General features: G+C 44.6%; 1 protein-coding gene across 5 annotated transcripts in view; it reads right to left on the bottom strand.

Annotated features, from left to right (window-relative positions):
* Positions 1-14,348, bottom strand: part of LOC138287551 (adenosine deaminase 2-like) — a 214,764-nt gene that overhangs the window by 121,638 nt on the left and 78,778 nt on the right. For 3 of the 5 annotated variants that reach the window (XM_069228069.1, XM_069228068.1, XM_069228065.1), the window contains exons 2-3: positions 8,452-8,700; positions 260-579 (exon numbers count right to left, since the gene is read on the bottom strand). In XM_069228069.1, coding sequence (XP_069084170.1) covers positions 260-566 — 307 coding nt within the window. In that variant the 5' untranslated portion in view covers positions 567-579; positions 8,452-8,700. Of the gene's footprint in view, positions 1-259; positions 580-8,451; positions 8,767-8,871; positions 8,974-14,348 lie in introns of those variants that run through there. The other 2 variants (XM_069228067.1, XM_069228066.1) reach the window with 2 other exon arrangements.

Raw genomic sequence — 14,348 nt, 5'->3', positions numbered from 1 at the left:
CAAAAACATCCTATTACTTTGCTGCAAGACAACTTATGAACACGTGTTGTCCACTAGCATAAGTGCATTCATTGCTAATGTTGAGTGGCGGAATTAGTAATAATAATATATGCCCAGGAAGTTAATTTCGCCATTAGCTACTTGCCAGGGATTTAGCCCGTTCACCACTTTGGGGCGCAAGTGCATCAATAAGCTACATATGCAAATGTATGACAAACAACCTGCTTTCTTTAGGTATATCTGTAGACCCGATGCTTACCTTTTGGCATTTTCTTTAAGTAGCTAAAGACGGTGCTCTGATCAATTAGACTCTTTGCTCTGAAGAAGTGCATGCTGGGAGGAAAGGCCCCTAGCCTTGTGGCCTCCTTCACCTCTTCCATCTTAAGGCTCATGAGCTTCTGGTTAGCAAGGTCCTCATGTGCATCCAGTACAATGTTACCACCGGTATGAATGAAGAGCTCTTTTTCGATCAGGGAATTGCGGTCGCTGGGCAACGGTATGGAGTGACTGAAACAGGCCAAACCCAGGAGAAGCCACGCCAAAGGCCAGGGGCAGTGGAGGTCCATGGTCACCAGTTTACTTGAATGGGGATAAAACACACAACTAGTTAACATACAATTAAATGAAAAGCAAAATATGATCCAACAAAGATAAAACAACATATGGAGTAGCCTAGATCTGTAGTGTGTTGAATACACATTTATCCCCACCCAGGCTGAAATCATATGCACACAGCTGCCACTTGGCCCTCTGTCACCAAAAGTGTTGTATGGATTATTCTAAAGCACTGGTAATTCCTTAACTAAGTACTCCTGTTCACCTTGCTGAGCAAACACACAAAAGAACTACTCATTTACAACTCAGTATTGACATAACCCCACGACAAAATAATGGCAATTCCCTTCAAACTGCATGGCATAGCTCCTCGGACCCTGAGCACAAGCAAGTCCAGCTGAACTTAAGGTCTCATCCGGGAGGGGCAGGCTCAGTCCCTGTTGCACAGAGGTCTTTGCAATGCATGCTTGAGCAAAACTGCGATGCTTAGGAAAGGCTGACTATGAAAAATATGAAAGACAGAGTGAATTCTTGAATTAATCTGGAGCAATGACTAGTTTTCTGGTAGTTTTCCAATCCATTGTTTTTGTTCTTTGTGACATTAAAGAACAGGATCAAAAAATCCAAATCACTCTTGGTCCTGCCCCAGAGGTACAGTCCAATTAACATCCTCGGAGAATGTAAAACACTGAGGCGTACCTTCAGCTGTTTGCCATTAGGCTCCCTTTCAATCATCCACCTACTTTCGGCCAACAGCCCTTTGATGCTGGGACTTGTAGTTCCTCTTTGTCCATTATACGAATCGGCCTGCAAACCCCTACCTGCATAAGAGTTGATTGCACGAAATCCATAACTCACTGAAAGTGAACTTTGTTACATGGGGCCAGTTGGCACCTGTTCCTGCAGTGTATTTGTGAATTGTACACGATGAACTAGAAGAAGAGGAACTCTACCCAGGATAGCAAATATTTCCTTTTCCATTGTGACCTATTTCCTAACATCTGATATACGATGTAGTTCATTGCCCTCAGAACCAAGAGGCCGTCAATAGATTGCTGCACCAATGAACTTTCAGGTGGGGTTCCTCACTCTTGACATCCTATTAGAGGTCCCACGAAACCAAGGTCATAAAACTGCTTAACATTGGGAAAGGACCTAGACTCCAGACCTGCCAGCATAATTAATGGCTCTGTGTAAGCGCATGTGCAATGAAAGGGCTTTATTGAAGTGCATATGTAATGAAAGGGCATATGCAACCTACTACAAGAGAACTGGGAATCTAATCGGGGCTCATATTTGCAAATGTAGCAGCTGCCCTAGTGAGATTATATATTGCACTATTACAGCAAGCTTTCTCAGCACTTAATTGTTCTTGTGGTGGTTGTTGTAGAATGTACATTGGGTTGGGAGTTCTCAATTTAATTGGGGTTGTGTGTGAGGTTCTGGTGTCTAGTGAATATGTCCTAAAGAGGAGCATAGCACTGCATTTTAGAAACTCTAACCCTCCAAAATGGCATCCCTGGGACATTAGCCTACTACAATGGACTGCATCTTAGGTGATGTTCACATGACCCACTACACCTATGGACTCTAACGCCTCACAGTGAATCTAATTTTAAGGACAGTAGCCTACAACATTGCATTGCATTGTTGGTATAGTAACCCTTCTCAATGCACAGCATCCTACACTCTATTGCATGCTCACTGATCGAGAAACTTTTTTACTTTTCCCTTCACTCTACTAGGGGGAGATCTCTGCCACCATGGCCCGAGATCTCCCTACTGTAAAGTATAGCGAAATTATTAAAAGTTTATTCAACTTTAAAATAAAGAGTAAAAATTGTTAATGTAAATATTAATGGAAATTAATTTTAGATATTTATTTTAAATGCAGAACAAAATAAATACATCTACAGCACTGAAGTTAAGTAGATTGATTACATTAATTAAAATAAATTAAATGAAAGAACCCAACTGGATATGGAAGATTTTTAACAGCTTTGCTCCCATGTGCTGGTAGATGGTGCCGTGCAGCTTCGTCTTGACTTTGTTTCACCCCAGAAGGGACGATGGCGCCGCAAATAGGTGTCGCCCCTATGCGTCAATGTCAGTTTCTCTCTTCACTCTGTCCACACCCTGGGATGTGGAGTCCAACTCTATTTAGATGGACCAGTGCCCAGATCTCTTGTTTGCCACCTTTTAGTTGGGAAAGAGAGACCTTTTCACAGGAAAATAAAGTGGGAGGGCAGTAAGGAATCTGAGGTTGGATAAAGTGTCCACAAGAAAAAGCATTACTAAGAAACTTGGACATCACCTGAGAAGCGCATGGAGCTCTTCCAAGTGAGCTGCTGGAGCCCCCCTCTAGTGCCAACTGGTCTGCCTAAGCGGTCAGTAGTGTCCGGCCTAGATGGATAATATATTTTACGGATTCTTGGCCATCCTTGATGGTTAGAGCTAGGTTGGGACGAAATTCCTCAGAGAATGCGGGAGGGACTTCACCAACTATGCCCAATAAAGTATAGGAATAGCTCCCCAGAATCATGCTGGCATTGACTGATCAGAATGCTAGGCTGGGGAAAGGAGTTGGGGTTCACCCTACTGGTGGAAGCCTGAACCACCCAAAATTCCACTGTACGGTGCTGTGTCAAATGGTCAGGGTAGCCTGGCACCGGCTTGTGACACCTGGTAACCTGCTTGTTTCCTAGTGGATAGGAACAAAGCTTAGACCATTTGCTCATAAAAGTGTCAGTCAAGGCTTCATTAAATGCAAGTCTGTCCACGATGTAAAATATCTGTCAGTACATTAGTTTTGACTACCAAAGTTGGCAGCTGTAAATCCAAACCCTATGCTCCTAGTCTCACTACCAATGCAAAGGAAGTACTCTTTCCATTGATGGTCCAGGGTGAGAATACAAGCCAGTGTTTGGGAAAGTGTCCAATCCACTGGTTCCTTCAAGCCATGTATAAATTATCATCACATTGTGGGGGGAAATAATCCCCTGCTGGCTGACTTATCAGAACCTGAACCAAAAAGTTGTTCCAGGGTGCAACTCCTCATCAAAGGCATAGTACTGTCAGAATCAAATTGGACTGAAACTGGGTGTGTTGGTACAACTTTGGAACGCGACTTTAGCCAAGGCTACGATGAATTTGGTTGAGAGTTAGAAAGTACTAAGGGGGAGGGGTCATTCTCCAGCACTGACATCATCTGGGCCAGGGCTGTCAAAGTAAAAGGCTTAGATCCTGGTGCCAGATTGGAAGCTGGCTGCGGTGTCAAAGCAGAATCCGAAACAGGAACAGGAGGCTCAGATGGCATCAAGGGCAGACCCACTGGCGATAACCTGACTGGAGGCCTCCGCAGATCCCTGGGGCTCAAAGTGCACCAGAGAGAGCCGGAAGAGTGTCAAAGATGTGCAAAATGGAATCTTTAAAGGCCACAGTCTGCTGTGATGTTACAGATGAACCCGGTAACTCTGGTTCAGCTGTGGATTCAGATACTCAATAGGGAATGGGAAACAAAGTGCGACATCCTGACATCCTTGTGATCTCTCAGGTTGAGAGTGACGGGACTGAAACGAATCCTGTTTACTGTTTTTGTGCTTCTGCTTCGACTTTGACTTACCAGAAGACGTGGACCGTGAGGAAGACCTACTGTAGGAAAGGCCCAGAGAGACAGGAACGGATCGGCACCCTCAACTTCAAGTGGAAGCAGGAAATCCGTGACTTCTTTCAGTGTTCTTTAGCAACACAAAAGGATGATGGACGGAGTGCTGAACAATGCAAACACTCAGTCCCAGTCACAGATCTGGGTTTAATCCATGTTCTTTTGCTCACCATGCCACCCCAGTTTGGACCCAGCTATATGCAAATCAGTCTTGATCCTGTTCCTCATGGGAACAGTCCAGCCCAAACTGCCAGGCCAGATCCTCCCTGGACCGGAAACAAGCATTCTGGGACCGGTTTCGGGGTATCACCCTTCATCAGCCAGGCTAGCTTGAATCCAGTGGCACAATGAGCAAGGGACCCACTCCCTGCCCCTTCAGCTCACTCTTGCAGCTTTCTTTCTCCCTTTTTGACGCTTTTTCGTTTTTCCCATCCTCCATCTTTCCCATATGTGTCTTTTGCTCGCAGCAAATGCTTGAGGCAGAAGAGTAAGCCCCGGCCTTGAAAAATAAGTGCTGGTGCTCAGCACCGGACACAACAAGCACTGCCCTAGTTTCTCTAAGCTTATTTCATACACTAGAAAAAACACATCTTTGTTAGCAAAAGTGCACAATTCACTCGTATACTTACACACAGAGATGAACTCAAGGGAACTCTTAAAGTCACTATGGTGGAAAAGTAGAACACTAAACATTGACAGCATCCTCAAACCCCTCACAATGGCAGCCACACACGGCTGGAAGCTGCCTCACACTCCTCATAGATTGCGGTCAGTCTTGCACCTCTCACGGACTGGCATTCTCACACTACTGACAGCACTCACACACCCAGAAGAGTAGCAGTTACTCACTACCAGAAGCATTCTTACACTCCTTATAGACTAGTAGCCGCAATCTATTGACAGCGCTCACATTCCTTATGCAGTAGCAGACTGACAGCACGGACAGCATGCACACACTTGTACTTTCGCACAACCGACAGCATTCACACTCTTCGTGGTCTAGTCGTCACACCTGCCAACAGCATTCTTGCAACTCTCACAGAGTAACAGCCACACAGTATTGGTAGCATTCCCACAATCCTCAGAGACTACCAGACACACCACCGGAAGTATTTGCATATCACCCACAAACTAGCTGCAAAGCCAATGTGTTCTAGATAACTAAAGGGCTTCTTGACTGAATGGCAATTTTGTGTGTGGTATTGTGATGCAAAAACGAGCCAATGGTTAGATGAAAAGATCCATGAGTGAAAAGATGAGTGACTGTGCGCATGGAAGATAAGAGACTAAGGGGGTTATTACAACTTTGGAGGAGGTGTTAATCCGTCCCAAAAGTGACGGATATACCACCAGCCGTATTACGAGTTCCATAGGATATAATGGACTCGTAATACGGCTGGTGGTATATCCGTCACTTTACCGTCACTTTTGGGACGGATTAACACCTCCTCCAAAGTTGTAATAACCACCTAAGTGCCTGGATGGATGATGAGGGAGTGCATGGGTGGAAACTTTCTTATAAATATGCCCCAAACTGTTATGTGAATCTGATGACTATGGTTTATGTACTTTCAGTTGTTAATGGGTATTACATTAATAGAGTATTTTCTCTATAGAGTCTTTAATGTAAAGTTTTCATTTCTTTGATTTGATTCATTTTATTTCTATCTTTTGGAAACAATTTAAGAAAGCTTGATTATAATTTTCTTTCAAGATCAAACCAATATTATTTTGAGTGTTGTTGCTGGGCCCCTAAAAGGAGTGGGGCGCATAGGCCGGTACCTATTTTGCCTATTTGGTAATCCAGAACTGGGAGCAGGTGTGGAAATATCCCCTACCCCCTTCTGCTCCCCACGCTGTCCTTCTCCCAACACAGCGTGGGTGTCACCTGCCAAAATTGGACGGGTTGACTCACTTATGCATAAAGAACAGGAAAAATTATGCTTAAAATGTCCACGTGAGCTAAACTCTGCTGAGTCGTAGGCGCTTTCTATTTTTTTGACATCCACCCCTACTGAGTTTAATCTTTCCTGCTTGGAAAGCCCAGAAATACTCTTTTGAGGTTTGTTTGTTATTTTCCATACCTTATAAAATTCTTCAGTTTCAGTCGATAACTTTACCTTATGTCATTTAATGTGAAAGCAGAGTAATATTTCAGTGAGGTCTTGGTGCCAGCATTTGTAAATGAGCTGATCATTTCAATCTGGTGTTTTATTCGTGCGATGCCAAATATCCCAAGCACAGCCTGTAATTTTCGTAATCTGATTACTGATGTCTTATCTTTGTTTTCCGAACCTCTTTGCTCTGATGTGGGTCCGGTATGTGTTTGTTGGTTTCCAAACGCACAGAGGAATTCCTTTCTTTGGAAATAACCACAAAGCGCTAGATTTCTCCAGGCGGCTGCTGTCTGTGGGGCGAGATCATACTTGCCACTTGCTATATGCGACACCTTCAGCCAGTTGTGACTTTTTTAGTCAATTTGCATGGCAGATTTTAAGGCCTTACTTGTTAAAAGTAAAGCGACATTTTTCGGAATCCACATACTGCTGGCTAAACAGCCACAACTGGCAAGCAACACACAAGACAGGGGGTCCCTGGGCCACGACTGATTATGTGGTACAGCATACAGTGTTCCTGGCTGCAGGCAGTTGATGTGGATAAATATGTTGATTTGGCGTGTTTATTGTTAATTCTTTTTTCTGTGACTTTTAGAGGCCTCCTCAAAACTTAAACATTCACATCTTGAGGTTGACACAAACATACAAAAGACACACCCACTCACATAAGTACGGAATAATGGACTGAATAAGATTCATTGTCCCTGTCACATTCCGTACTTGTCTTTAGATGTTAGTATAAAGTGTGATTTATGTGGTCGTATAACTGGTAGATTTGAGACCATTGAGGAATTCTTCTCCAGCATGCGCTTTGTTTTATCAATGTATTAACTGCATCCTTCCTACTGTCTACACATTTGGGTCTGGATTCAGAAGATTGGCTGTATTTGCACTTGTTGGGTACTAAAAACCATGCAAGGGGTGGGGAATGAGCAAACCACGGCATGCTTTACCAGAGAATGTATTAACACCCACAAATGCATGAGCTTGTGGGCTTTCACAAACTCCTCCTGACTCCCCCTATCCACCAGGGCCTTCCCCCAACCCTGCTCCAATTTAAGAAAGAGTTAAAGGCTTACTTCTTTAAAGAACACCACATTACAATGAATTAACCCGTCTATGACCCAGCTTCCGATCCCATTACTGGCTGACTTTAAGCTCACATTTGACCACGTACAACGCTCCGCTGCTTTTTGGTTACCTTTGTTAGAAAAAAAATCCACATACATGAAGAAATGCACATATCTGTGATAGACAAAATAAAGTGTCTCATAGGACATTGGTGCAATTTTACATCGAGGGATCTCATTCTATGACCATAGTACGGAATGGTGCCTCTCTTCAGCCTCAGCAGGTCACGTCGGAATGAACAATTTCAATGATGGTGGTCTGACCCTTTGGTCACTAAAATGAATTATCGCCTGTGCCAGCCCCACAACTCCAAAGAGGCACCTATGTCCCAGCTGTATGTTGCTAGTATCCTTCCTTCTTTCATTAATTTCTATCTCCCTGGTGCCAGCAACCTGATATATTTAGTGCCAAGGAACATTACTGTCACGCACAACACCTATTACCAAAAAAAAAAAAAAATGTTTGACGTCATAGATGTATGAATACAATTTATAAGCTACAATGTTGTTGTACATCCTGCGTGTAGTGGTTGCATTTTAGTGAACAGCACTTTGCACAGCTAACACTGTTAAAATCAAAACTACAAATTCCAAAATGCAAAGTGACGTTGGCTTAAAAGGTACGAGTATGCAGTGCTTTATATGGGCCGGTACTGTCCGGTACTGAGTACCGGCACTTTTTTATTTTGAGAGGGAGAGTACCGGCATATCTCAAGAAAAACGCAAGACTTTTAATTGGAGAGTACCGGCACTTCTCAGAAACAAGCAGGTACTCTGGGACAGAGTACCTGCACTTTAATTTTTCCATTTCAAGCACTGCGAGTATCCAACCTGGGGCCACTCGTTGGCAAGTAAGTATTACAAAGTTGAAAATTCGGATCACTTCAGGTCTGAAAGATACCCTGCAGTTTCTCACGGCAATAGAAGCGAGGTAAACACATTCATTCACAATAATGGATAATCCGCAGCACAAGTCCCCCCTTACCTCTGTCCTCCCGGGGCCTGCGCAGTTTTAGGGTGGGAGGCCTGTTCGATGTCCGCGCGCCAGCAGCTGCCTGGAAGTAAACACTGCAGCGGCCGGGGCTCTCCCCTCTCAGGGACTGGCTGGAGCGGTCTCGCGGGCGCTTCCTCTGTCCGGTGCCGGCTTTCACTTCACTTCACTCGCTTCCTGTTGCAGCGGCTGCACCTGGGCTCGCGGCTCCAAAGGCTGACAAACCAGGGCGAGAAGGGAGAACTGAAAAGAGAAAACAGAACACCATCACAAAACAGCTTCAGCGCGGCGAATCAGGCACGACTCGTTGGATTCGGTTCTTATGTGGGTATTTATGTTCGAGTGGGCTTGTTTGCTCCAGAGAACATGTAGACTAGAAGACTACGTTTCCTAGCAAGTTACATATTTGCATACCCGTTACTAGTACAGATTCATGGCACGGGGCTGTGTGCCTACTGAGGCCTGTTCTAATCCCCGCCTCGCCCACAGGCGGGTTGACACGAATCCAACTCTCCTATCTGACAAACAGGGTTGCCTCGGTCTGGCTTTGACTCGAAAGCAATAGGTGCAAGGTTGCGCCATGCCTTGCCTGACTTGTCCGTCAAGCCCTGCGTTATCAGCTAAACACTCCCATTACTTGGAGCTTTGTGTTTCCCACTTAAAAGTATGACCTTCAAGCCCCAGTAGGCAAAGTTGTTGGCTAAAATGTTGGAGTAGGTTGTTGGTGTCACAGCCAGCAATGGACCAGTTCCTAGGGCTGTAACACAGGCTACCCCCCTGCCTCAACCCCATCCCCCTTGGTGCAGATCGGGAAAGGGCAAATGGGCACCACTGAGGGACAAGCAAGGCACAAATCCTAAAGCATTTGCAATCCAATCGGTTTCGCATTTGTGAGAGCTAGAGCTATTGGCGTTGTAAATGACAATGTCTTTTACCCATGTGTTTTGCTTTGGAGTGGAGTGGCTGTAGGTGCTGTGGAGTGGAATTATGTGGGTTGGATTGGAAATGTTGGTTGTGGAACTGTGTGGTGTGTAGCGGATTTGCGTAGTGGAATTATGTGTCATGATGTGCAGTGGAATGATGTGAATGGTAATTATGTGGTATTGGGTGTACTGAAAATATGTGGACTGGGATTGTGTGCCAGGGAGTGTAATGTATGTGGAATGGTATTTTGTGTTGTGGAGTGGTATGCAGTGGAGTTTAATTATGTGGTCTGCTGTTAAAGTTTGTGGCATGGTGTGGAATTCTGTGGTGTAGATTGGATATATGTGGTGTGGTGTGTAATTGTATTGTTTGATAGCTGTATGGTTTACAATGAAGGGAAGGTAAAGTGGAATTTAGGACCAAATAATGTACAATGATACAGAGGTAGAAATGTGAAGGTTGAAAGATGCGCTAAACACTCGTGAAAAGAAACACTTCACGTTCACTACGAAGTTCATTTGGTAACTGCTCTCTGGAGATCTGCAGACAGATGGCTGAAATGAAACAACCCAGAAGTATGAGTTAAAGAAATACAAGCTTCAGTGCCATGAAGAGCTGTTAAATAAATTGTCTGTTTATTATAAAAGGCGTGCGCCACAAAACACTACAGCTCAAGCATAAAAGAAAAATTAAATGCAAACGTTGTTCCATTTCAAGATACACAGGATGCTGTAAGGCATCCAAAATCAAACTTTATATTTCTTATTCTTTCTGAAACGTTTTCTTAAAAAATCAGCTTCTAAAGCAAAAATGAGTACTGAGCTATGAACATCTTGTGACAGTAATATCCGCCCATCTCAGCAGACGGAGCTCCAATGTAGTAAGATAGAGACACCGGAACCCACTACGTTCTTCACTCAGTTCATGGTTCGTCCGCTGCGCGGCAATTTTATTATTTTGTCAGGAGATTCCCGGTTCTTAAATTCGTATGATATTCTTTTGCCAATAAAAAGCGGAAGAAACACACCTACACGCACGTTAAATATAATCTCATTCATGTCACGCGCAGTGCCTGCCGCTGAAGCCCTCCATGCAGGTCAGCACGCTGCTCCCAACCCCAACGTTAACCTCTTCCCAGTGTTAATTGTTATCAAGTGCAATGTATAAACAGAGATGAGCATCTTTCTTCGTGACCATTAAGAAGTCATCCAGAATGTGTGCACGAGGAACATTAGCATCATTTGCTACAAGACTCCAGATTGAGTTATGACAAGCTCAGAAGGACTGAGCACATCTGAGCTGCTCGCCAAGCTTTCTTCATATTTAGGGCCATATTTATACTTTTCGACGCACAACTGCGCCAACGCAGTTGTGCGTCAAAAAATCTAACGCCATTCTGAAGCGCCATGCGGGCGCCGTATTTATTCAATGACGTTAGCCGGCTTCTGTCCCCTGGGCATGGTCATTGGGCATAGTGGCATGTAGGGGGGCACAAATCAGGCCCCCCTATGCCACAAAAAAAAAAAAAAAACTTACCTGAACTTACCTTAAGTTCCCTGGGATGGGTCCCTCCATCCTTGGGCGTCCTCCTGGGGTGGGCAAGGGTGACAGGGGGGGTCCCTGGGGATATGGGAGGGCACCTCTGGGCTCCTTCCGAGCCCATAGGTCCCTTAACGCCTGCCCTGACCAGGCGCTAAAAAACTACGCAAAAGCGGCTGGACGTCATTTTTTTGACCCGCCCACTCCCGGGCGTCATTTTTGCCCGGGAGTGTAAATGCGGCGCACATGCCTCGGAGTCATTTTTTAGATGGGAACGCCTACCTTGCATATCATTAACGCAAAGTAGGTGTCCACGCTAAAAAATGACGCAAACTCTATGAACTTTGGCGCTAGACGCGTCTAACGCCAGAGTATAAATATGGAGTTCGTTTTGCGTCGAATTTGCGTCAAAAAAACGACACAATTCCGGCGCAGAGTATAAATATGCCCCTTACTCTGGTATTGTATGCAGAGCCCGGGGGGAGGATTAAATAGCCTGAAGTGGCTTGCGGCCTAAGTGTGTGGAGTCCGCTACTGAAAAGCCAGTAAGAAAATGCATGCTTCGGGGTGAGCCGAGCTGCAAAGAACTGCATTGAGCGCGTATCCTTTCAAAATAGAACACACGTCTAGGTTTTATATTGCCAATGTTTTTTTCCAAACATGGGGTGGAGCACTAACCAACATGTTAATATTTCCTGATTTTATAGTATTTTCATCAACTAACAACGGGGGTTGACTTGGCCAAGACAGTACTGGAAGTCTTCACCTAGGGATGTGAGTGGTCTCAATGGCCATAAAACTGGACCTGTTCAGGAGTAGATGATCTTCCAAGTTCATCAAATACTTCATGACTCTTCCTTACGACGGACACTTGTTTCGCTTCTAGGTTATACTAATGGTAATAAAATGCACGCCATATACACGTAGTATATAAAAATAACTTGAGATACTGAGGCACCCTTTTATCGATCCGTGTTACTGTAATCAAGAATCCCATGCCCAGCAAAAATAGAGTTCGGTGTAATTATTTTATTACATTTTTCTTTTCATAGATACATGTTAACAACTGATAATGGCCTGGCCATGAAGCAAACAAATATAGTAAAACAGAACCATCATTCCTATGGCTAGCACGTACTTGCACTCGTGGGCATTTCAAGCACTGGCAAAACGGAACCACGTTCAAGTATTATGAATTATTTTTGGATGCCCAGTGTCAGCACTCTGCCATGTGTGAGCTTTGGACTGGAAGGGCCACAGGCATCGGGAAGGTCCTATGAGTTAGACTCTGGGTGGCTGAGAAGGGGAGAGTGGGGGTCGGAGGTAGCGATGAAAATGGCAGCTGGAGACAGAAAGAGGGAGTGAGTTAGAGTTGGATGGGGGAATAGTTTGAGAGTGTTCCAGCTCAGTCGTGGTGGTGGAACACCGCACTGTGGCACACGGCCTGACCTCCACTAGATTACGGTCGTGTGGAGGCGTGAGCGCAGGGTGTTTACATCTTTCTCGCTCGGTGATGACCTGTACAGTCTGATTCCGGATCACGGGGCAGGGCCGGCGTGCTAGTGGCCACTCTTAGGGTTGGACGGGACGCTGCTTATGAAGTGTAGAGGAAGAGTGGAAAACAAGGGTAGCATTAAAGGGCGAGATGATTTCCGTAGTGGATGACGCCGCTAGAGAACCATGAACACACATATAGGAAAGCGGGCGGCTGCCATGGTGACACCTGATCAAAGGGAAAGGTGCTGCTCTACTTGGCCACCATTACAGTAAAACCAGAGCCCTGCGCAGCTGTAGATCACAACGAGCTCGGAGTGGTGAGTGAAAGAAAAAAAGAGTATTAGTAGCATTAAAGGGCGAGATTATTTCCATACTGGAGGATGCCGCTAGAGACCCAGAAACACACATATAGGAAAGCAGGTGCTGTGTTAATAAAATAAGGGTGCGCGGCCTCCTGAAGTGGCCGGCATGCTGACACCTGATCAAAGGGAAATGTTGACACCTGATCAAAGGGAAATGCTGACACTCTACTTGGCCCCCATTACAGTAAAACCAGAGCCCTGCAGCTGTAGACCCTAACGAGTGAAAGAAAAAAAAGAGTTCACTAAAACAACACATGAAGATGAAAGCGTAATGATATGGTAGTTAGATGGTGCTCTGTGGGAGGATACAAATGACAGTTAGGAGGGACAAAGAAGAAGGATTAGCCACTAGCAAGCAAGCCTTCTTGTTGGACAACCAAAGTGACCAATAAAAAGGCACTGGGTGGGCTATAAGCCCACAGACTGAATACAGCATGTCTCGCAGAGACAGCGAATGCGCTGCCCAGGCACGACCTAAAAAAGAAGTGGGGGGACTAACCAACCAAGTTAGTCGGTATGAAAGTGACATCATGGTGCATGACATCACAGCATGTGGCATCGTGCATTGAATCATAGGGAGTGGCATCACAACCTATCACCTCTCAGGAACTGACATAACAAGCAGAGGCATCAGATCTTAAGACCTCACATATATGTTTGGCAGGTCTATCCTGAGTACATTTGAGCGCATTACAATATTTAACAAATTAAATTTGGTGTTGGGTTGAGCCAAAAAAATTTATGCACCCTATTGCATAACCTGGCCTCAGCTTTTACATTTATTTTTTAAAACTCTGCCAAAAAGAATTTTTCAACAAGGACAAACGTGTCAGTAAATCTGTTCTGTTTGTCTACAAAGTCAGAATTTCACATTTTCTTGTGGGGTTAAGGTACCTGCTGCAGTGTGCTTTATGTGCCAACTAAATCTCAGGGAATTATAATAATTGTATGATAACTCTGGAGGTTAACATATTTGCTGGGGAGATCTGTGTTTTGTCTAGTCCCAGTTTTGAATCAAAGTAGTATAGAGGGGTAATGTGTCTCCTGGGTTCATTATAGAGTCTCTGGGGCCCCATCATCTTGTGTTACTCTATGAACTGATTAGCAGGTGCTCCAGGACCTGGCGAGATTGATCCGGTCTGAGAGAACACCTGCCCCATGTTGTCAGACAATTTTCTTTTTTCTGTGGATCAGGCTTTGCTGGTAGGGTCAGAAGGAACAAGTGCTCTCTTTGGGCATATTGTGTGCTAAGGTCTAGAGAAAGTTTAATAGAAAATATTCTGTGTCTGTGTTTGACATTATATGGCAATTTTAGGAAAGTATACAGAGCTATCACGTTCCCATTTCAATGCATGAGAAGCTCAATCAGCCATAAGGCCTTTTTCCTTTCCTTACTGAGATTTGTAGTCCTTTTGTTCCCGTTATAAAGTAAGAACTACAGTTCTCAGCATGTAAAGAAAAAAACAGAACCTGAACTGGATGGGCTACTCACGCATGGAATGGGGAAACTTGAGATCTCTGTAGTATATTTTGTATTACTAAAGAAATCCAATTCAAGAGAGGCTGTGA

Source organism: Pleurodeles waltl, chromosome 4_1 (assembly GCF_031143425.1).
Source record: "Pleurodeles waltl isolate 20211129_DDA chromosome 4_1, aPleWal1.hap1.20221129, whole genome shotgun sequence".
Classification (NCBI taxonomy): domain Eukaryota; kingdom Metazoa; phylum Chordata; class Amphibia; order Caudata; family Salamandridae; genus Pleurodeles; species Pleurodeles waltl.
Note: the sequence above shows the minus strand (reverse complement) of the source record. Positions and strands in the feature narration are given on the sequence as shown.